The 21,394-nt window shown below is 43.4% G+C and overlaps 1 protein-coding gene and 1 pseudogene across 1 annotated transcript; one reads left to right on the top strand and one right to left on the bottom strand.

Moving 5' to 3' along the window:
* The first annotated feature begins 596 nt into the window (after window positions 1-596).
* Window positions 597-10,774, top strand: slc39a6 (solute carrier family 39 member 6). The gene is made up of 12 exons (XM_070919541.1): window positions 597-708; window positions 2,311-2,518; window positions 2,846-3,439; window positions 3,884-4,044; window positions 5,027-5,125; window positions 5,280-5,449; window positions 5,993-6,190; window positions 6,914-6,992; window positions 7,903-8,304; window positions 9,068-9,148; window positions 9,381-9,571; window positions 10,622-10,774. The coding sequence occupies exons 2-12, from the start codon at window positions 2,316-2,318 to the stop codon at window positions 10,772-10,774; spliced, it is 2,331 nt and encodes a 776-aa protein (XP_070775642.1). The 5' UTR covers window positions 597-708; window positions 2,311-2,315.
* Window positions 10,775-17,712: 6,938 nt separating this feature from the next.
* Window positions 17,713-21,304, bottom strand: LOC139296967 (verrucotoxin subunit beta-like; annotated as a pseudogene).
* Between the last annotated feature and the right edge of the window lie 90 nt (window positions 21,305-21,394).

The following is a 21,394-nucleotide window of genomic DNA, read 5'->3' as shown; positions in this document are numbered from 1 at the left end:
GTGAAAGGGGATGGTGGCCTGTGCAGGTGTTTGAGACTAAACTTTACCTTGAATTATAGCAGCTGAGCACGTTGCGGTCACATTACCTGCTCCACTGCCAGGTTACACCAAACATCTATAGTAAAAACTGCAACATGTGGTTAATGTTGTGAAACGGCTGCAGTTTGGTTATGTTTAGGCACCAGAACTACTTGGTTAGGTTTAGGAAAAGATCAGGGTTTGTGTAAATCGCCTACTGCTTTTCACCCCCTAAATCACTGATGAAAATACCCACTCGAACAGTCATATTCTAAGATGATCTTCTTTTAAAAATGGCTTTATGTTTTGTATACATTTGTGTATTTTATATTTTCGTATCATATATACAGTCCATGGCATTTATTTAATCTAATTTCATACATTATGCATATATATTGTAAACTTCTCCACACACATAATTTAAACTCATTCCTTTTTTCAGTGAAAAATATCTAAAGGGGTACGCAGCTTTTTCATATGCAAATTGTGCTTAGGGCCCCCTAGGGGTTGCTCGTCTCTGCATTTTCCCTCCTTCTCCAGTTTTTGGAGGGAGAGTCAGATTTCCGTCAGCCCCTGAAGGCAGCGCAACCACATCCATAGCCTTCATTACCGAACTGCCGTGGACCGAGCGGCACCGTGAAGCGTTCACACATCAACCGGAGAGGGTAAAACACAGCACTTACGTTCCCTGTAAGTTTTTCCACACTTTCAAAGGTATATTCTGGTCTGATTTGTGGCCGACTGGAGATGAAGCATGTCCGCTCCGCACGGCGGCGGCGGCGGCAGCGTTCAGTTTCCGGGTTTGCCGTCTTTGTGCACACGGCACCGGGCTGGTGCAGAGCGCATAAACCCAACGTGTTACTGTTTACCTCCGTGTGTGAGTGTGTTTCTGGTCAAAGTCAGACACGCGTGGCTGGTTTTACCGCGGGAGAAGGATTTTATAGTTTTATGGCTTGATGTTATTATTGTAAAGTGAGGCCGAGCCTCGGCAGCAGCACGAGGCCGGAGACAGGGCCGCGGCCACCTGGCAGATGCCATCTGTCAGCATCCTCCGAGAAATTTAACGAAATATCCGCGGCTAGCAGGGTGGCTAACCCAGCTAATTCACTGTTACAAACAGAAGGGGTGAGGAAGCTTCGACCGTGTTAGTAACACCATCAGTTATTCCTGAATATTAAACATCATACATTTACATTAATTGTTACTGCTAAAGATGAGCTGTTTGTTTTGTTAAGCTAGCTATCTAACGTTCTAAACTGACATCCGCAAACCGGGCTTCCCTTGTATGAGCCGTACGCCAGACCCCATTCAGAAATCGTATACATTTAATATATTTTCTTGTCAACGGACGAATATCGTCTCATATCAACGTATCTATTTGTAATCCAATTAGTTAGAAGCTGCTCCTAAATTCGGTTTACACCAACAAATCAAGCAAGTTTCCATGTATCTTCTTAAAATACCACTGCGGGTTATAAATTGGCTTAGCTGGCAGACAGTGTTATCAGCAATGTGTGATCTAAGTGGATCTAAAGTGGTGTTTTGTTGTAATCTCTATCCGGAATTAACCATAATCCCTTAAAAGGTCTTCCGTCATTCAGCCCAACTGACACATGCTCTGTAATCATAGTTTCTGTTGTGTCATAACGTTAATTCCTTAAAAGTAACTTGAGGTGATTCAACAGCAGTGGTGGAAAGCAAGTACTGTACTTACTCTAGAGTTGTACTTTTAATTCCACTACTTTCATCCGACAGCTATAGTCAGTTGTTACTTTGCAGATAAAGATTTTAAAAAGCTATAAACAGCATATAGAATATGATTTATTGTTATAAAGTAAATGAACCCTCTCAACAGTATATAAAATGTGCAGAATTAGCACCATTGCGCCAAGCTATATTAAGATACTGCTCACAATAAGTAACACAGAAGTAATGATAATTCACTCATGTAATACGCTGACATAGTGAGTACTTAGTTATGTATATAGGAATGTACTACGTTTTGAATGCCAGACTTTTAGTCTGAATGTAATTTTACTGTGTCTGAATACTTCTTCAGCCACTCTTCAACAGTCAAACAAACCCTGAAACTAAGAGCTAAAGTAGTAAGTAATGTTCTTGTGTCTTTGTGTTTTTATAAATTATAAATTATGTCTGAAGAGTTCAGTGCAAAATATCACAAAACAAGTTGTCATTGGGTTTCAAAATAGTGAAATGGATATTCTAGTTAGGTCACTACTTGACTGATCAGCTACTTGTTGCTGTTTCTGAACGTCCTTGTTTTCCCGGCAGAGACGATGGACGAGGAGAGGAGTCGGGCCGTCTTGGCTGTGATGTTTCTCCTCGCCGTGAGTTTGTCCGGCGGCGACGGGTCGGCCGGTTCAGACTGCAGCCCGTCCACCACAGAGACAAACAGCGCGGTGCGTTTACTGTCAGCTGTGGTCGACGCACAGAGAGCCGAGCAGAGCCAGAGACAACACCTGGAGGCTCTGTTCAACAGGTGAGCTTCTGTCAATTTTTTTTTATAAAGCGACATTTCTCGGCTGCAGCGGCGCCACAGATACAAAGAACTGAAAAATGAAATCGCACTAAATCAGCCATTTGAAGGCATCACTTGAAGCTTTGCTCCCTAATGTTTATTAGGTTTTGTCACTTTACAATTTACAATTTAACAGTTGGAAATTGGAAAGAAATATAATGAAGATAATTGTGGGTTGTAGCTTTAAATCCAACAAAGCTTCACAATATTAACAAATAATCATACTGCAGTGGGTTTGTTGAATTCTGCAGATGTGGTGAGAATGAATCGTTTTATTAAATTTAACAGATATGGAGAAAACGGAACCATCTCCCTGGCCGGTTTAAAGCGCCTCTTACAGAACGTGGGGTTGGATCGCACCAGGACCGTTATGGTGCAACATCACGAGCAGCCAGGCCACCATGATGATCACCACCATCATCACCACCACCACGAAGACGACCACCATCTGCACGACGACAACAACTCGCATCACCAGAAACACGTCCACGACGAACCTTCACAGCCCAGGAAGTTTCCAAAGATGCCTGAAGTCTCAAAAGATCAGGACATCCTTCACAACCTGCACGACAAGAAGTCTGTGGCGGCTCAAGAGGTCGGCCCCACAGCGGTGTACAGCGCACAGCTGGTGGTGAAACCAGATGAGGCTCATAAGAGACAAGACAGCAGCCCAGAACAATCCAGTCCTGCAGGGGAGGAAACCACCAGGGCCTCTGCCAGAGTGGTCACTGAAAGCCAGATACAGATAGCTGCAGTCCATGACCACGACCATGACCACGACCATGACCATGACCACAACCATGACCACGACCATGACCACGACCACGACCACGACCACGACCACGACCACGACCATGACCACAACCACGACCATGACCACAACCATGACCATGACCATGACCACATAAACCAGGATCTTCCCCACAACCGAAGCGTGCCCGGTGCAGAGGTACGACATTGTCTTCTCATTTACAGCCACACGGTGTGTGAAAATGTTCTAAAACACTATCTGAGTTTCACTGCCATTAGATCCCAGTTTATGACCAGAATAAGTAAATAAGAATCTAGCAGTCAATGCCAACTTTCACTAGTTTTCAGTACTCCTGTACAACACCGAGTAAGTAACAACTAGCATGTAGTTTGTTAGGACTGGGTTGAATGATACTGAAGCTTGTTTCACTCCTGCAGTCGCGTTGTAAATGAGAGGAAAGTGAATACAAAGTCTAAATAAAATAAAAAATAAATCAACCCAAGTTTGCAGAGTTTTCATGTGTGTATCATTTGTATCTTGAATGAGTGCAGTTGTTGAGATTTTGTGTTTTGTCTCCAGTGTCTGAACGCCTCCAGCGTCCTGTCCTCACATGGGATGTCTCAGGAGGTGGGTGTGACCCTCGCTGACTTCAGCTTCCTCTGCCCCGCCCTCCTCAACCAGATTGATGGCGGAGCGTGCATCCTGCACGGAGGCGCTGCAGAACCCGCGGAGAGAGGTAGGAGTCCATTGATGGGGAAAACTGGACTTTTTGTTTCACCTGCGCCTGGAACAACACAGCCCCCACAGAGCCCCTCTCAGTTCTTTGTAACTTTGTTCAGTCAGAAAGCAGATTAACATGTAATGTGATTGAAATTCATAATTTAGTGAACGTACGACACAATGTCTACAGGACTGACGAACCAAAGCATGATGAGACCAGCTGGCCTCTGTTTCAGCTCTGACTGTCCGTCCGTTATTCAGCACCGTCATGTTCTCGGGAGCAGAACAGATTGTGACCATATTTCACAGCTGGTCGGACACTGAATAGGTGACGCTTTTGACTCAAAGCTCATTGTGGCCTCTTCAGCCATAATTTAAGAATGAATTGGGCGAGTCCAGATGTCACACACGTGTTGACTGTGACGACACAATGAGTAAACAATAACTAGCACGGCCCGGGCTTTCCTCCGTCTCGTCCAGTCTGCCTTTCACTTCCTGCCTCATTCTGAACTTCAAACGTCATCAGAATCACGTGACTGCAAACGTGTTGGAGCGCGCCGAGCTAACCGCGGTGCTGTGAGTGAGTTTCACCTGCACTCTATAAGAATCCATCTTTACACAGTAATCAAGTACAAGTGTACTTGTTAATACATCTACGATCATCCTTCATCGGTTCAACGATGTATATTCACTGGAGTCATCATCAATGTGGTGAAAACGTCCATTTAGCCAAAAAATACACTTTATACCTTCTTTTTTTAATGAATACATTATTTTTCTTCCATATATTCACGACATGTATTACATGAGTCTGGCCAGACATGGATGAAACATCACATGTGTGTTTGCTGACTCACAGGCTGACACACCTGAGTGTTTGAGTGCACTTTGACAATCCAGATTTACCCGTTTACAGTGGTGTCAGCAGGGAGGATTATTAAGTTCATTTTCATAGCAGTTTTGTAGTTTGATGTGTTAAATCTCTTTTTCATTTCTAGACCATAAACATGGTCACGGTCACCATGGTGACCACAACGACTCGGACCACGACCACAGCGAGCGCTCTGGTGGAGAGAGCGGCAAAAGCATCACAATAGGTGAGATGATAAATGACTAAATCTGTGATCAGACTTATCTTAACTGTAATCTTTGGGTAAAAATGTGCCGACCTCACCTAATATTTACGTCTGTAGAGGTTTTTAATGATAATGAATAGTTATATTTCTGAAGTGTTTGATTTGTGTGCTGCAGCGTGGGTCGGCGGGTTCATCTCCATCACGATCATCAGCCTGCTCTCGCTGCTCGGCGTCGTCCTCATCCCGCTCATGAACAGAGTTTTCTTCAAGTTCCTCCTCAGCTTCCTGGTGGCGCTGGCTGTCGGCACGCTGAGCGGCGACGCCTTCCTTCATCTCATCCCCCACGTGAGTCAGCGCGGCGCCGGACGTCCACTCGTTCTTGACCTTTCAGAGTGCTCCTCACGTTATCAGAGCTATGTGTATCAGGAACACTTTTTTCACTATTATCCACGAATTAATCAAGAAGATAGTGGGCTGATTAATGATTATTTTCATTATCAATTCATTTCCAGCCCTGCCTGAGTTACTGTGGGGACACCAAACTCAATTTTCCATACTAATTTTTTTTGGTAGCCGCTTGTCATTTAACAAATGCAGCGAAAGTTTTCATATTTTAAAGTTAGATAAGTAAACAAGAAAACAAATCTGTCCAGACGTCCACTTCACGTTCACTCTGTACTGATCTCAGACCACCTCGTTTAGGTTTCTTTGTCCACATTCAGAAAAGGTGTTCATGTAACCAGATTTTGAGGCTCACTGCTAAAGGGTTTGACTCACCTGAGAGTCTGACCAAACTGGAGACCAAAGGATGGGCTTCAAAGAGCAGCTTATGTTTGGCTGAGACTCCGTTTAAACTTCTCTGTGTGTTTACATCTGTGGATGCTTCAGTCTCAGGGCGGCCACCATCACCACCACGAGGATTCTGGGATGAATATGTCGGACGAGGGACATCACCTCCACGATGAGGGAGAGGAAAACCTGGACGCTGTGTGGAAGGGCCTGACCACTCTGGGCGGAGTCTACGTCATGTTTCTAATCGAACACTTCCTGACGCTGGGAAAGATGTACAAGGACAAGAAACAAAAGGTCAGAGTTCGATCAGTTTCTTTCTATGTTTGGTCATTAAACAGAGGTGAAGTATTACACATGCTTCCAGCGCTCATTCTGATGGGCCAACATACCTGTGAAACTGCAGTAACTCTTCTAAAAATTATGTATTAGTGCAGATACTTGAGTTTCAGTACCAACACCAAAATGATACCTTACTTATATTCTTACTGTATTTTTCTACCAAACTGTTTCTTTAAGGAACAAACGAAGCCAGTTCTCAAAAGTTCAGCAGTCATACAAGAACTTAAACTGTCTACAGTCTAAAAAGGATTATTGTAAACAGGAAGTATGCAAAACTTCAAACACTTGAGACCACAAAAGATCCTGTTAACACAAAACCGAACATCACCATACTGGTCATACTGGTAAATTTGTCCTTATAATTAACATTTCTCCTAGTGTAACAAACAGTACAGCTACTTCTACAGTTGTTTTGGACATTTAAAGCCTGTCAAACAATTTGAAATCTAAATTATTTTCAACATTTACCAGTGGTCAGTGGATTTCTGCGATATTATTAAAATAAATGTCTATTTTATACCATTTATTAGTTAATTGGCCAGTATTTGCCTCCAGCTGTTAGCAAAGGTCTAAGCAGTTCCCCCTTGTAATCATCAGAAACATGAGGCCTAATGTTTCGTGTTGTTCACACTGTGTGAAAATAAAAACGAGGTGTTCCCGCCGTCCAAACAGATCCAGAAGAAGTGGGACCAGAACGACAAAGCAGATCCAGAGAAGCAGCCTGCTCTGGAAGAGAACGACCTGAAGCCGACTGAAGGTAAGAGGCAACGCGGCACAAACACGGGGGGGTATTTTCACTTTCTGTCTGAGGGGAGAACGTGTCCCAGAAAACCCTGTCAAACATGTTCAGCTCGAGAGACTAAATACACGAAGAAGTCTGAGATGACCAAAACTTGCCCCCCTTTTTCTTTAGGTAACAACAGGGCCATCCCTCTGGACAGACTTTACATTTCTTCCCCACTAGTGGTAAAGATCTAAGAATAACAAAGTAGTATCAAAGCATTACTGCCAGAGGCAATAATAGCTATGTACCTGTCCATGTCGGCTTATTGCAGAAATCTGTGTCGGTCAAGAAACAAGACACGTCAAATGTATGTTTGAGGTCGTCTAGAAACAATGTCTCAAACTTTGTCAACATCTGTTTGCTCATGTTAACATTTTTATTGCAGCAGAAGAAATAGTCAAGCCGACAGAAATGTTGCAGCTGACAAACGTCTCCACAGTCCGACTGCTGCACTCTTACTTCCTTTGAACAATGCAACTTGTACAAAAACGTTATGCAGCCCCTTCAGCAACTTTGTATTTGCAATATTAATTATTTATTAGATCGATTGAACTTGGCGTCCATGTATCGATACAATATTTCCATGCTGAATATCACGATACGATGCTGTGTTGATTTATTTCCCCTACCCTTAATATACGTTATTATACTCTCCAGTAGGGAAGAATAGCAAAGTTGTGTCACATTTTTTCTCCCCACAGTTTGGTATTGAACATTACAGCCGTGCGTATGTGTTTCTGTAATATCATTAATAACAAACACAAATCTCCTGCAGATGTCAGCGGTAAGAAGAAATGTGCTGCTCTGCTGTCAGTAGGTGTCCGACCCATTCTGCCTTTCATTTTCAACCAGTGGTGATGTCTGTGTCATTGACTTTCTCCAGATGTGGAGACTAATGGTGCCGGTATGTTTGGCGACCACTCCAGCGGCCTGCACGGCGGCAGCGTGGCGGAGGAGGAGCAGGTGATGCTGGCGCCGCAGGTGTCCGTCGTCTCGCCGCAGAGTTACGGCGGAGCGTCGGGGGCTGCCGCCTACACCGCCGAGGACTGCGAGAACAAATGTCACTCCCACTTCCACGACACGGTGGGCCAGGCCGACAGCATGCACCACCACCACCACGACTACCACCACATCCTGCACCACCACCACTCCCAGAACCACCACCCTCACAGCCACTCACACTCCTACTCAGAGCAGCACTTCCAGCAGGCCGGGGTGGCCGCGCTCGCCTGGATGGTCATCATGGGAGACGGACTGCACAACTTCAGCGACGGCCTGGCTATCGGTGAGTAGGTGTCTGCTCTATCTCAGAGGTTAGCATGCTAATATGCTAACTTGGACTGGGCAACAGAAACACTTTTTTTTAAATTTAGATACAACAACGCACAGCCAATGACAAGTGAAGCTGTTTTTATATAAGTCATCAGTTGTCATAAGGGTTAAACTACAGTCACAACAACCTCTATCGTTGGTGATGTGATGAAACTTTAAGTTCTGTTCTCAAGTCATACATGTCAGACATGAAACATGTGATATATATTGTTACGTCTACCAAATACCTGTTCCAACAAAGAGGGGAAGTACCATAACCTAAGTTTCATCACCTGAAGTATCATCATCCCACAGCACACACAGAGTACACGAGCGTATAGTCTCAAACACCAGACATTAGACGGCCCCCAGACACACATGCCGTGTGACAACACTTTAATCCAGGATATGAGCTGCCTCGCTGCTGACGTTTAAGATTGAAGGTTTTCATTCATTTATTTAGATAGAGTTTCTGTTTGCAGCTCATATAATTCTTGGTCTTTTTTTCAGACACGTACTATTAAGGAAATCTTTAGCTCAGCAGAAATATAAATGTATATCTTGATGTGCGTCAGTTTGAGCAGATATAACTAAAATCATTGTGACATTTCTAGCATGCGAAACGCTAGATAACATACGAACAGTCGGCATGCTAACGTGCTACTGTTAGCATGTTATCTTACCACAGTATTGGTAGTGATGACAGGGGGTTTTAATATTTTCCCGTCGTTCTGCAGGAGCTGCCTTCACTGAGGGTCTGTCCAGCGGTCTCAGTACATCTGTGGCTGTTTTCTGTCACGAGCTGCCTCATGAGTTAGGTAAGACCTTCGATCTCATCTTCACCTACAGGCGTTAGCTGCACGTAAAGCTCATGCATGATTATTATCGCAGCATGATCTTGATATTTATGTGGCATTGTTTATGAATGTATTCAGAATGGAACAGCTAAACTAGTGTTCATCTCAGTCATCTCTTTCGATCTCGTGATGACAGTTGTGTGTGAAGTTAAATTACACGACTCTGGAAAGACACCTGGTCTCTGTTTCCCAGGTGACTTCGCGGTGCTCCTGAAGGCCGGTATGACGGTGCGTCAGGCCATTCTCTATAACGTGTTGTCGGCCATGATGGCCTACTTGGGTATGGTGACCGGTATCTTGATCGGACACTACGCCGAGAACATCTCCACGTGGATATTCGCTCTCACAGCCGGACTCTTCATGTATGTGGCCCTGGTGGACATGGTGAGTGAACGCACACAAAACGGCTGATAATCGCGAGGTCACCACAGAAGTGACCAACGTTGCTTAAAGACAAACAAAACAAACGATGCTGTTAGAACACTGCAGCTGTGCCGTACCTCTTCTGGTGTCTGGAGACATTTGACAAAAATACCACCTAGAACGTCTACATGTGTATGTGTGTATATATACATGTAGAACAATAATACATGTGCAGAAGTACATGCATGTTACAAATGACGGTGCAAGGCATGAACACAAGTACAGGATTACTGTTCTAAACTGAAAGCTGTGAGGTGCGTCTATGTTACTATGTTGTTGTTTTTATTATTATTATTTAAGGTGATCTCAATTGTGTTCGTGCTGGCTGACAGAATAAACTCAATATTTAGGAAGTCTTTAAGAACAGAAATGATTATTGGCTTTATGTTGCGTAGACAGAAACCGCTCGGCTCTTTCCCACCGAGTCAGGAGAAGTGAAACTGTGCTCTCATCCAGTCAGCAGCATCTGTTCTGTCGACTCAACAGGCCTTGAACGAATGTCTGACTCTCACTGGTGCTTCAGTTCAGCCTGTCGGAGAGCAGCAGCCTTCAGGACCAGATGGCTTCTTCTCTCACACACACACACACACACACAACAAGTTTATAAAAACAAACACAGGAGAGGTGAGCTGTCACGAGCCGCTGCTGTCTGGAAAACACAGCAAAGCGTCTGTTGTCCGAGGCTGACCTCTTGTGGCCACTGCTCTGCACAGCGCTCTGTAGAACAGACTTTACATGAATATATTAAACGTCATCACAGCCACGGATCCGATCCAGTCTGTAGTCCGCTGGTTTACAGAGTTAGGAGAGCTCAGACCAACAACCACAACATGAGTTCAGGACTTCTCAGACCTCTCAGAGTCACAGGTGGAGTTGTCGGAAGGTGGATTTCTTTCCTTTTGATGAAGCTAAGCTAACAGTTTCTATTTGCAGATCCTTAGAGTGTTGGGACCCCCCTGTTTTAAGAAACCAGTCACAGATCAGAGTGACTTCATGTGTTTTTCTTTCCAGGTGCCAGAGATGTTGCATAACGACGCCGGGGACCACGGCTTCAGCCACTGCGGCTTCTTCCTGCTCCAGAACGCCGGCATCCTGCTGGGCTTCTGCATAATGCTGCTAATCGCCATTTTTGAGCACAAAATCCACTTGGACCTGGGATACTGAAGGACAGGTGTTCCACCCTGAGCTCCATGTGCATTCTAGTGTCTCCGTCAGAAGTGTAGTGTGTTTTTTTTTTTTTTTTGTTGTTCAGTCCAGTCACCTTGATTTTAGTTGGTATTTTCACATGTCGTAGGAAGAAGCATCAGTTCAAACACAGCAATCAAATGTAATCTAGGAAGTTGCCATGGTGACCCGTGTCTCTGCTGCTCGCACTGACATTAGCTGTGAAAGTAACTGACAAAGTTGGGGCTCTTTTCATTGTCTTGTCCTGAGGTTAAAAACATGCTGCAATTTCTCAGCCATGAAAGCAGTATGAGAAAACTGTTATCTACCCCCCCCCCCCAGCTCTCCTCTTTTGCATCAGTTTATTTCATTATGTCAGATTTTGTCATGATTAGTTTTATTTATCTGGTCAGTATTCCAGTAGATGCCCAAAGTGCCATAACAGCCCCCCAGTGGTACGACACCGTACTGGGTAACAATTTACATCAAGTCCCATCCTATAGTATACAGTGATGTGGCCAAATGAATCTCTGCATGCAATATTATCATGATTAGGGTTCATTTTACGTTATCAATTAATCCATTAATAGGCTGCTTGATTCGTCCGACCAACGTTCCAAAATTCAAAGATATTCAGAAAGAAAACCACGAAACATTCACAAGTTAGACGCTGAACCAGTAAATGTTCGGCATAATAATTCATAGTAACAATATTTGTTTGTTGTTGTTGCAGAATATTTTTCTGTTGGTTTCAGATCTGAGATCAGTTTGTGGTATTGGAGGGGCTCCCGTGTGTGTCTGTGTCTTATTGACAGTTATAAAAACAGTTGTTAGAGTTATGGAAAATGACTCAACAATGCTTTACTTTAACATCACTTAAAAATGTTAATAGGGGGACTTAGAAAGTGTAAACCAGTACTGTTAAGTTCACCACGAAGGGCAACACACCAAACTCGCGTCGTGGCGTCACGGCAACGGACACGCTGTACAGATCTGGGTACAAATGTGATCAAGTTGTGGCTTTTCCGGAGTGTTAAAAGCGGGACGGTGGCGTATGTGGACGTGGAGCTTTGACGACCCCGATGTGCTTCACAGAAAACAGAAGGCACGGGTGTTTAGACGCTGCTGCTGTTTGCTGCCCTTAATTGATTTCAAAAAAAGGTGTTACTGGTGCCATATAACCTGCAGGAAGTTCTTTTAGTCAGCCATCAGGCAGATGAACCACGTTGGCAGCATCAAACCCACTGTGAGGAGGCCTCTGGTAGTAATCAGAAATATAATGTTACATGTCCTTCAACATGGACTCGTGGTGTTTCACTTGGACAGTTACATTTTGTATGTTGAGCTAAATCAGCAGGAAATCCGTCCATCAGCTGAGCTGATGAAGGAAAAGCTGTCACAGACCTGTATGAGCTGAAACACTCGCTGTTGCTGTTACACGTTGAATGCTTTGAAAGTCCGTTCACGGTGCTCGTCTGCAAAGAGCTCCTTAAGTTACTTTAAGTTTGACTATTTAAAAATGACTCCATGAAAACGTTGCTGATGGTGAAAAAGGACAAAAAGATGTGGCTGTGTGTAGCTGAGGCGAATCTTCAGACTGGAAATTAATAGTGATGAGACATAATGTGTCATTGGTGTTCCTTTAAATACATGAGATCCTCTTTTGTAGCTCTCACCGGCTGATTTACTGGAAGCTACGTGTCAACAAGTGCAACTGAAATAGATTTTGGTGTCAAGTTTTTTTGCCATTGTCGGGCCGCATCTGCGGTCGACCATCGGCCGAAATGTTGGTGGGCTACGTGGACACGTCAGCTGTGGGCGGAGCTCGTTAGCGGCCGTCTGATCGAGCATGTTGAGTGCGTTCAGAAAACCATAGATTTAACCATGTAGTTTGGTTTTCTCTTGTCTTTAATCTCCTTTAGTTTCTCCTCTTCTTTTGCTTCTACAGCGTGACAACATCAACATTTCCCCCCTTTTTGTAGTCAGAGACCAGAATGTGTTTAAAAAGTCTCGTCGTACACCATTTAAACACATTCTCACTTTTTTCCCTCCGTTCTGCTGGCTGGTAACATTTGAGTTCCACTTTTTCCATCTCCAAAATAACACTACACAGTGATTTACCAGCTGTGCAACGTTGTACATTCACTTCAGACTTGTACCGACGACACGTCGCACAAACTTGCTCCTTTCAAGCAAATGTGGCCCTAACCTGGCCTTAACCTGGCCTTAACCTGGCCTTAACCTGGCCCTAACCTGGCCCTAACCTGGCCTTAACCTGGCCCTAACCTGGCCCTAACCTGGCCCTAACCTGGCCTTAACCTGGCCTTAACCTGGCCTTAACCTGGCCTTAACCTGGTCCTAACCTGGTCCTAACCTGGTCCTAACCTGGCCCTAACCTGGCCCTAACCTGGCCTTAACCTGGCCTTAACCTGGCCTTAACCTGGCCCTAACGTGGCCTTAACCTGGCCTTAACCTGGCCCTAACCTGGCCCTAACGTGGCCTTAACCTGGCCTTAACCTGGTCCTAACCTGGCCCTAACCTGGCGTAACCTGGCCCTCGGCAGCATCAGCAACTGGTTGGCCGTGACCTTTGACTTCTCAGTGAAATCTGGCGTTTGTCCAATGACGAGCCAAGACACTGAAAGCAAATTGTGGCAACAAAAAGGGGAACCTCGGCAGGTAGACTGTTTTTACTGCTTTAGTGTGTTTTTGAATTTGTTTTGAATTGATCTTTAATTGTAGTGTGACAGTTGAAGAGTTAATGTGGCAGCTCAACACTGATCGTGTTCAGAGAAAACTAATACTTTAAAAAAGGCTCTGTTAGTCTTTGTTACATATGTAGTCTGAATGTGGACTTTGAGCCCAGTAATTATTCCCTGCATTGTGTTTGTTAAGAGGCTGCTCGGATGTTTCGGTCCTCACAGGTCGTGAAAAACGTATCTTCTGGCCCCTTGTCGACTTTGTAGTTTCACTCAATGTTCATGGAAGGAACGACAGCAGGTGGATTAAACCATGAAGACGCCTCACAACACAATCGCACAGCTCTGCTGTAAATACTCAAGAGTCAAGATGTTTTTATTGAAAATGGTTTTACTGAGTTGCTGATTGGCCTCATGTTCGATGTTGTGATTTGTGGCCGTGTTAAACTAAAGTCCTGTCACGAGGGACCATCAGGCCCCGACTAACAAAGATGTAATGAGACAAGAAGGACTCTAAAGCATCAGGACATCTGCGTCAAAGTGGACTCGAGGTCAGAAGCAGCGAGTTTCTGACTCTGACTGAAGTTAATCAGAATGAAACACACAAACTTTGCTTTATTTATTGTGATTTATTGCCAAGAAACGGCCAAACCTTTGAATAAAGCGTGGCAAAGTCAAGTACTGAGGCAAGACTTTTACTTGTTATTTCATCCGATGTTTCCTGATTTGATTGTGTCCTCGCTGTGAGGTCGTATTTACCATGAGACCGTGGAGACGACCTCCTCCTGGCGTGTTCGTATCGCAGCTTAGCAGCAGTGTTTTCATGAGTTGAATCGCTTGAGTGTCGAGTATATTTGAGTTACATCTGGAAGCGGCTCAAATCTTTTTCATGTCCTGTGTGGCCGTGTAACGATACATGCTCTTCTTGATAAAATGTGCGTTCGCTTAAAAAAATTGGATATTTTATCGTCACTACCGAAACTCGCAGATTGTGAAGGTTTAAACCACCCAGCTTCAATCAAAAGAACACCTTCATCAACACTGACTCGCTGCTTAAAATCATAATTATTTGACGCAATAGTTGCTGAACCATCGAGTCCAGTCAGCACCTGTCCAGTCAAACAGTCTCCAAAAATACACTTTCACCAAAATGATATTTTGCTGCAAAACTGTTTAAACTGTTTCTGTAATTTCTTCAGGCAGCTGTGACGTTGACTCACTGTGCTCTTTGACATTCCTCAACACAAATAAACCTGCTCTCCTTCCCAGAACTCTGCCTGACCCTCTTTATGTTCTGACAAATTCTTGATCCAGATGGACAGAAGTATTAAGTGTTGTTGAACAGCTGAAAATGTACATGTTATTAAGAAAAAGAACGAAACTGCTGTCATTTTTTTGGGATGATAGTGTTTAGTGAAATAATTTTACCTGGAAAAGTTATTGAAATGAAACCATGTGAGAAGTTTAGGGGGTAAATGTTTCTCTGCTGAAACGGCTAACAACTCCTAGACATCTGAAATGTGACAAAGGGCCCCAAACAGGTTGGGAACCAGTGGTTCAATAGTTAACTGTTTTGTTTATCAAAAAAGTTTATCATTTGCGAGTTTCAGTTCCCTGTGTACAAAACCTTAAGTATATTCAGTGGAAAGTCGGTGAGTTTGCACAAACACACACAGCTTGTTAAAAGAAGCTTGTAACTGAATGCACACTGTTTTAAAACAAAGTATACTGACAAAAACCTAAATATTCAGACTCAGAAGTTCTTCAAGAACACACGCATTACATACGAGGTCGAAAAACCTTCACTGATGTGGAAAACTGTGTGAAACCTAAACTTATAGGAAACCTGCAAATATCAACATTATCTGCAAATAACTGTGAGAGCCAATAAAAAGAGGATGAGTTATGATAGAGAGAAACAATCAATTTATTATCACATCTCAGTCACATAGTGTTCAAATAATTAAGAACAGTAAAACCAAGCATCTTTATTCCCACATCTGGTGTCGTCATCTTAATGACCAAATCTCAGTCTCAGTCGAATCCTTGTTGCTGGTAGATTCTTATAATAAATGATAAATGTTCACCTGTCCGGGTTAACATTACCAGTGCCATGTAAGAACAAGTTTAAACTCCACAAACTACAGGTTATAGACAGGTTTTAATTAAACAGTTAAAAACTGTTGGATGCTATGACATTTGGCTCATTCGTGATCATCAAAGAAGTTTCCAAGAGTCGAACAAAGCTCATTAATGACAAGAAGTTAAGACTGAATTCTAATCAGCATGCTAACCTAAAGTGTTAGTGCTAACATGTATCATAACCTTAGCACAATAACTTGCAAAGTGTTAGCATTTTACTATAATAACAATACAAAATGTTCACGTTAACCTACTGATGGCCATCCCTTGGCTCAGCTGTGTTTTTGGCTGCAGACCTGCAGACCATGTCATGTTTTTCTCTACAAGCCAAAGAAATTTGTAACTTTCTTCAGCCAACCTTTCTTTTCTTGCCTCTCCTGTTTTTCTTCAGACAATTCCTCCTCTGTTTTTGTAAGTTTATCTCGTTTGGCTACTTTGGAGATGATTTTTGCCCTGTCCTTCATTGCCTCCAAAGACTGGATTCGAGCCAGGTAACCCTCTTTGGCCTCTGACTTTTCTCCTTCAATCAGCATGTCAATGTACTCTGGAGTGGTCAGAGGGTTAGGCCTCAGGGCGATCTCTTGCAGACGAGTTATACATTGAGATGATTGATCCATGAAGGACACGATCATGTCTTGGAGGTGAGCAATCTCTTCTTCTTGCCTCTCAATCAATTCCTGAATAGTCATCTTTTCTTTCGTAGCTTCTTCATACTTGTCTTTTAACTCTTGCAGTGTCTTCTTCTCTTTTACTTTAACATACTCCCACCTGTATGTTTGGTTGAAGTGCACACTCCAAATGCATTTTCCGGGGCAGACGGTGCACATCCCTGCACTATCCATTGATGCACAGCCACGCTTGCCATTATCATCTGCTATCACACATGGGTAGTGGCATGTTATTGAACATTTCTGGCAGTTGGTGATGTACTCTCCTTGCTTTGTGAGCTTTGTTTGGACTGGCTTAATAACATCCACCTCAATCTCAAAGTTTTCATTTGAAGTCATGACGGTTTCATGCTCTTTAATCTTTTCTTTGGTTGTCTTAATTTCTTCAAGTTTTGCTAATCCAGCTTTAACTTGTGGTTGCAATCCTTCGACAGCTGTTTCAAGCTGCTTTCGTTCTTTGAGAACCTCTTGGGTCATTAGCAAGCTTTTGGTTGTCATTTTACGCAAAGCAGTGAAGAACCGCTCCATACTTTTGGCACCCATGTTCCAAAACATTTCATCAAAGTTGTCGTCATCATCCTCATCAGAATTGTCATCACAGGTCCTGTCGCTGACGCTTCTGTTGTCTGCAAACAAGGCTGAGTTGTTGAATTTGAAGTGAACTGGAAGCCCTATGTCATTTTTTGGACATGGAACCCCAGAGACGTTTATTGCCTCAAGAACCGGTGGCTGCTTACCATCTGCAAAAGTCACCAGCATCTCAATGTTCTCTGCCACATCTTTGCCAAAAATGGAGAGCACCGAGTCAAACACATACCGCTGTGTTGCTGTTAGTCGTGCAAGAGAGGCCTGAGTGACAAAACACACTGCATCGACTTCACTGACTCCATCAACAGAGGTGAAAAGCCTCCGGATTTGCTCTGTGATCTCCTTGTCTCTTCTTATTCCTCTTGTATCCCCAAAGCCTGGTGTGTCCACAACAGTCAGAGAGAAGGGGATTTTAAACCCCTCCTGGTGGTTGATTTTGTACACAGTGACTTCAGAGGTCTGGCTCTCAGCTTGTGATCTCGACTGATCCTCATCAATTAATTTAAATCTGAAATTGTCCTTCCACTCTACACCAACAATGTAGTTGATCAGCCCATTGATCAGTGTGGACTTTCCTGATCCGGTCGCTCCAAGAAGCATTATTGTGCGATTTTGCCTCATGCTTTCTTTGCCAAAGTTATAGCTCCGACATCCATCTATGTCCATATCTTCTTCTTTCAGTGGCAGTTTGTAAACTGAAGGTGATTCAGAATTTATACTCTTGCTAATATGTTTGAGGAACTCGGCAAGACGCACAAATTCACGTTTTGTTGTGCAGACATTAACAGCGATGCTTTCTTTGCTTTTGCCAGCTACACCACAATCACATCTGACCCTAACAACATATTCGGTCTCTGACTGAAGCCCTGAAATTATCGCCTTTTCAGCTCTTGCCATCATTTGGCTCCACTGGAGGTCCTCCTCTTTCACCCCCTTGTTTGTTTTGGCATACTCCACGATGTAGGTCAAAATATGGACATCTTGTCCAAACTCAGCAGGTTTCTTCCAGTTTACTGATATCTCACTTGAGTTTGATTCAACTTGCGGTTTTCTAGGAGGGCCGCATGGTAAGGTTTTAATGGAACCACTGACTTCATTGGCTGGCCCAACACCTACTGAGGTCACTGCTCTGCATCTGAACATATACTCTGTGTTAGGACTCAGATCGCTCACTGTGACTTCTTCAGCTTTTGATGCTGTCTTTTGTTTCCATCCATCCTCTCCACTGACACAGCACTCAGCAGAGTAGGAGGTGATGTTCTCTGCTCCAAATCTGGGTGGAGAAATCTTCAGTGTCACACTGTTGTGGTTTATGTCGCTGACTGTTACTCTTTCAGGCTTTGAAGGTGGCTCAAAGTTCTCATTGACGGAGAAGCCGTCTTTATAAAGGTAGATGCTTGAACCTTTCTGTGTCTCATTTGTTGAACCCACTGTCAAGAACTTAATGTTCTTGTTCTCCTTGTTGGCTTCTGCAAAATCACTGAAGAGCTTTGCTTTACTTCTCATTGCATCTGGTACCTCATTTGAAAGGTACCATTGTTCCTTCTCTACATCATGAGTATGTGCATCTTGTCTCTCGTCTGGTTTGGTTGTTTCTGTTAAGTAGTTTGATAAAGCTGAGAGGTATGGTTCAGCACCTCCCAGTGAGGTGAAAACAAAGCACACTGCATGTTCTGCACTCAAAATTTCTTCATGAAGACCATATTGAGATGGGACGACCTTGGTGTTTCTCATCATGTTGGTGAAAGATTTTAAAATGCAGATTTCTCTCTCTTTACAGTCCATCCACTCGTTCAGGTGTTTGCTGTTGAAAGGAGAAGAATGTCTCTTCTTCAGGATCTCTGCAAGCACAGCCTCCTCTTCTCCTCCTCCCCGGATTGATGGAAGTTTCTTTGCCAGGTTTCTTTGGAATTCCAGCTTGAACTCAGAGCACATCTCTTTAAAAGTTTTAAGCTTTTTGCCAATCTGTGGGAACAGCTGCACAGTGGTGGTTCTCATTGCATCATTGCACCTCATTTCCAGCTCACTGAAGTCCTCCAGAACACTCTGTGATTCTTGAACTAATCTTATACTTATCTGGCAGATGAGTTTAGCAGCAGAAGAATCTAAACTTGTCAGTGGCAACAGCCAGACTCTCACCGGTACAGCTTTTTCTCCATTGGCTCCAAGCAATTTTGGCAGGCTTTGGTAGACTTCTACTGCATCCTTAAAGGACACAGGGTTTTTTTCAAGAGAAAAGTCTCCATGGAATTTGCAGGAGAATTTCTCAACATTTGCTCTGTCCTTGTCTTCCAGTTTCAGCGAACCTTCACCCTCTATTGTAAGGCAAGGGATTTTCTTGATCATCACCTTCAAGTCACCCTGAATGTCTTGATGATCTTCCTTTTCAGACAACTCACGGTCAAAGACAAAGAAGGCTTGTGCCCCATAAAGGATACCAGTGACTACATGCGTTGCTAATCCTTTATCAAAAACATATGGATGCTTCACATTGCCTCTTCCAAGATGATTCATCGACAGTTCGTGGAATTTTGTGGTAGTTTTGTATTTCAGTGTTACCCTGGCCTGATTCTTGGACGTCTTATGATCCTTCAGGTATTTGGCTGATCCTTCAACCTCAACCAGTCCACCCAAGAAACTTGCTTTCAGTGATGCTTCAACCTTTAGAGCTGAAGATTTATCCTCAATTGATTCAGATGCAACTATCTCAAATTCACTGTTAGGATTTGATCTTTCTCTTGTATCTTTTTCCAGGTCATCGCGGTCCCACAGTGTCATGCCTGCCAAAAAGAAGAGAAGAAGTTAACCTGCCCTTTATTTCATGATAGTAAAGCTTGGTTTTTAGACACAAAACAAGAGAAACACGAAGACTAACAGCAACAAAACTACGCCAGCTCTCTGTGTTATATTGAGAACAGGATCAATTCACAAAGTAAGTAAAATATAGCTTCTTCCCTCCATCCCTCAGAATATGTTGGTAATCTCTTGCAGAAAAAAGCAACACATGAAACCTAAATGCTGAGTTATCATGTGTGGCTAAATTCTCTTGAACCAAAAGGTTTTTCAGAAATGAACATGAAAAAACAACTTCATTCACGTTTGAAATTCGAAATCCAAATCCGGAAGTTCAATAATATGACTAGGGCTGCCCCCTTGAAAGAAGATCGAAGATTCATTCAGTCAGACACCCCTCAGTCGACTGAGATTCTTCAAGTCATTGGTTTTTTTTTTTTGTTTTGTCAGTCAGGACATTACGGTCCCCAGAAGTAGCTGCAGAGTGAGCGCTCCTCACTTTCACGCTGCTCTCTGACTTAAAATCACTCCACTACATCGGGTTGTGCCGTCCGCTCGGTCAAGATGTCTGCGACGGGTTCAGGCGGCTGTGGACCAGGACCCAGGGTGAGTCCGAGTGAGGCGGAGGCAGCTGCGCGGTTCTGCTTAGAGATGGTGAAGGGCTAACTTGGCTTGTTTACTATATTACTGAACGTCGCTGTCACCCTGAACGTCCCGCTGAACCCCTTTGAAAAATCTGACAGTTCATAAAGCGTTGCTTCATGGTCTATATTTCAACAAAAAGGAACAGTTGAACAGTCAAAGCCCTAAAACTGACCTGCTGAATGAATGTCCAGCTTTCTGCAGAGCATAATCTTCTACTCACTCTTAATTAACTCACTCAATTTAGACTTTTTATCAAAGAACCAGATATACAGGAGAGTTTCATGTCCATCCATAAAGTGCTCCACCTGTCAGTCAACTGTCAACGAAGAACATTTACAGAAGCTACTTACTTAAGGACCCCTGGACGCCTGTAATAACGCCCTCATTTCAAAACTCTGTTCCTTGTGATCAACTTACAATATGACATAGTTTGGCTTGGCCTTTAGCAGGGAGCTTGTATGGGTTCATTTTGCAGTATTGGTTTTCCTGGCTTGGAGCTTCAGCAAGTTCAGATAAAATTGACTTTTTTAATATTTATAATAATTCCCAGGGGGAACAAATTTCAGATCGTATACTCATAGGCTCCCAACCTGAATATTTAGATTAAAATAACAAGCTCCAACTTTTTAAACACTAAGTTTCGTTGTGGTGCAGTTGCATTTTGTAACTTTGCATGTGAATCCTCACCAGGGACAAGTGAATCTTGGCGGCAGTCGTACAACATCCCGAGGCTGAATGGCCTTCCGAGCGCCGCCACCTCTATCGTCCTGCTGGCTCCAGGGTCCATTACTGCTAGACTAGACTAGAGGAGAGAGAAAGCACCTTAGTTCACTCCTGTGACACTCCTGCTGTCCAAACTGTTAGTCTTCTGTCACCTTGTATAGTTGCTAACAAACTGAATAATCTTGACTGTTAAAAATAAACTGGCAAAAGAACAGAACTAAGATACGTACCACCTGTCAGCTGCTGCTGTACTGGACCAACGTGTGCTTTCCCCTAACAGAAGATGAATTAAATCATCGTGGTTAATGTTTAAATCCCAAGCTTCACATTTTAGAACAAACCATTTACATTATAAGAAGTTGG

The sequence above is a fragment of the Enoplosus armatus genome, chromosome 14 (assembly GCF_043641665.1).
Source record: "Enoplosus armatus isolate fEnoArm2 chromosome 14, fEnoArm2.hap1, whole genome shotgun sequence".
Classification (NCBI taxonomy): Eukaryota; Metazoa; Chordata; class Actinopteri; order Centrarchiformes; family Enoplosidae; genus Enoplosus; species Enoplosus armatus.
Note: the sequence above shows the minus strand (reverse complement) of the source record. Positions and strands in the feature narration are given on the sequence as shown.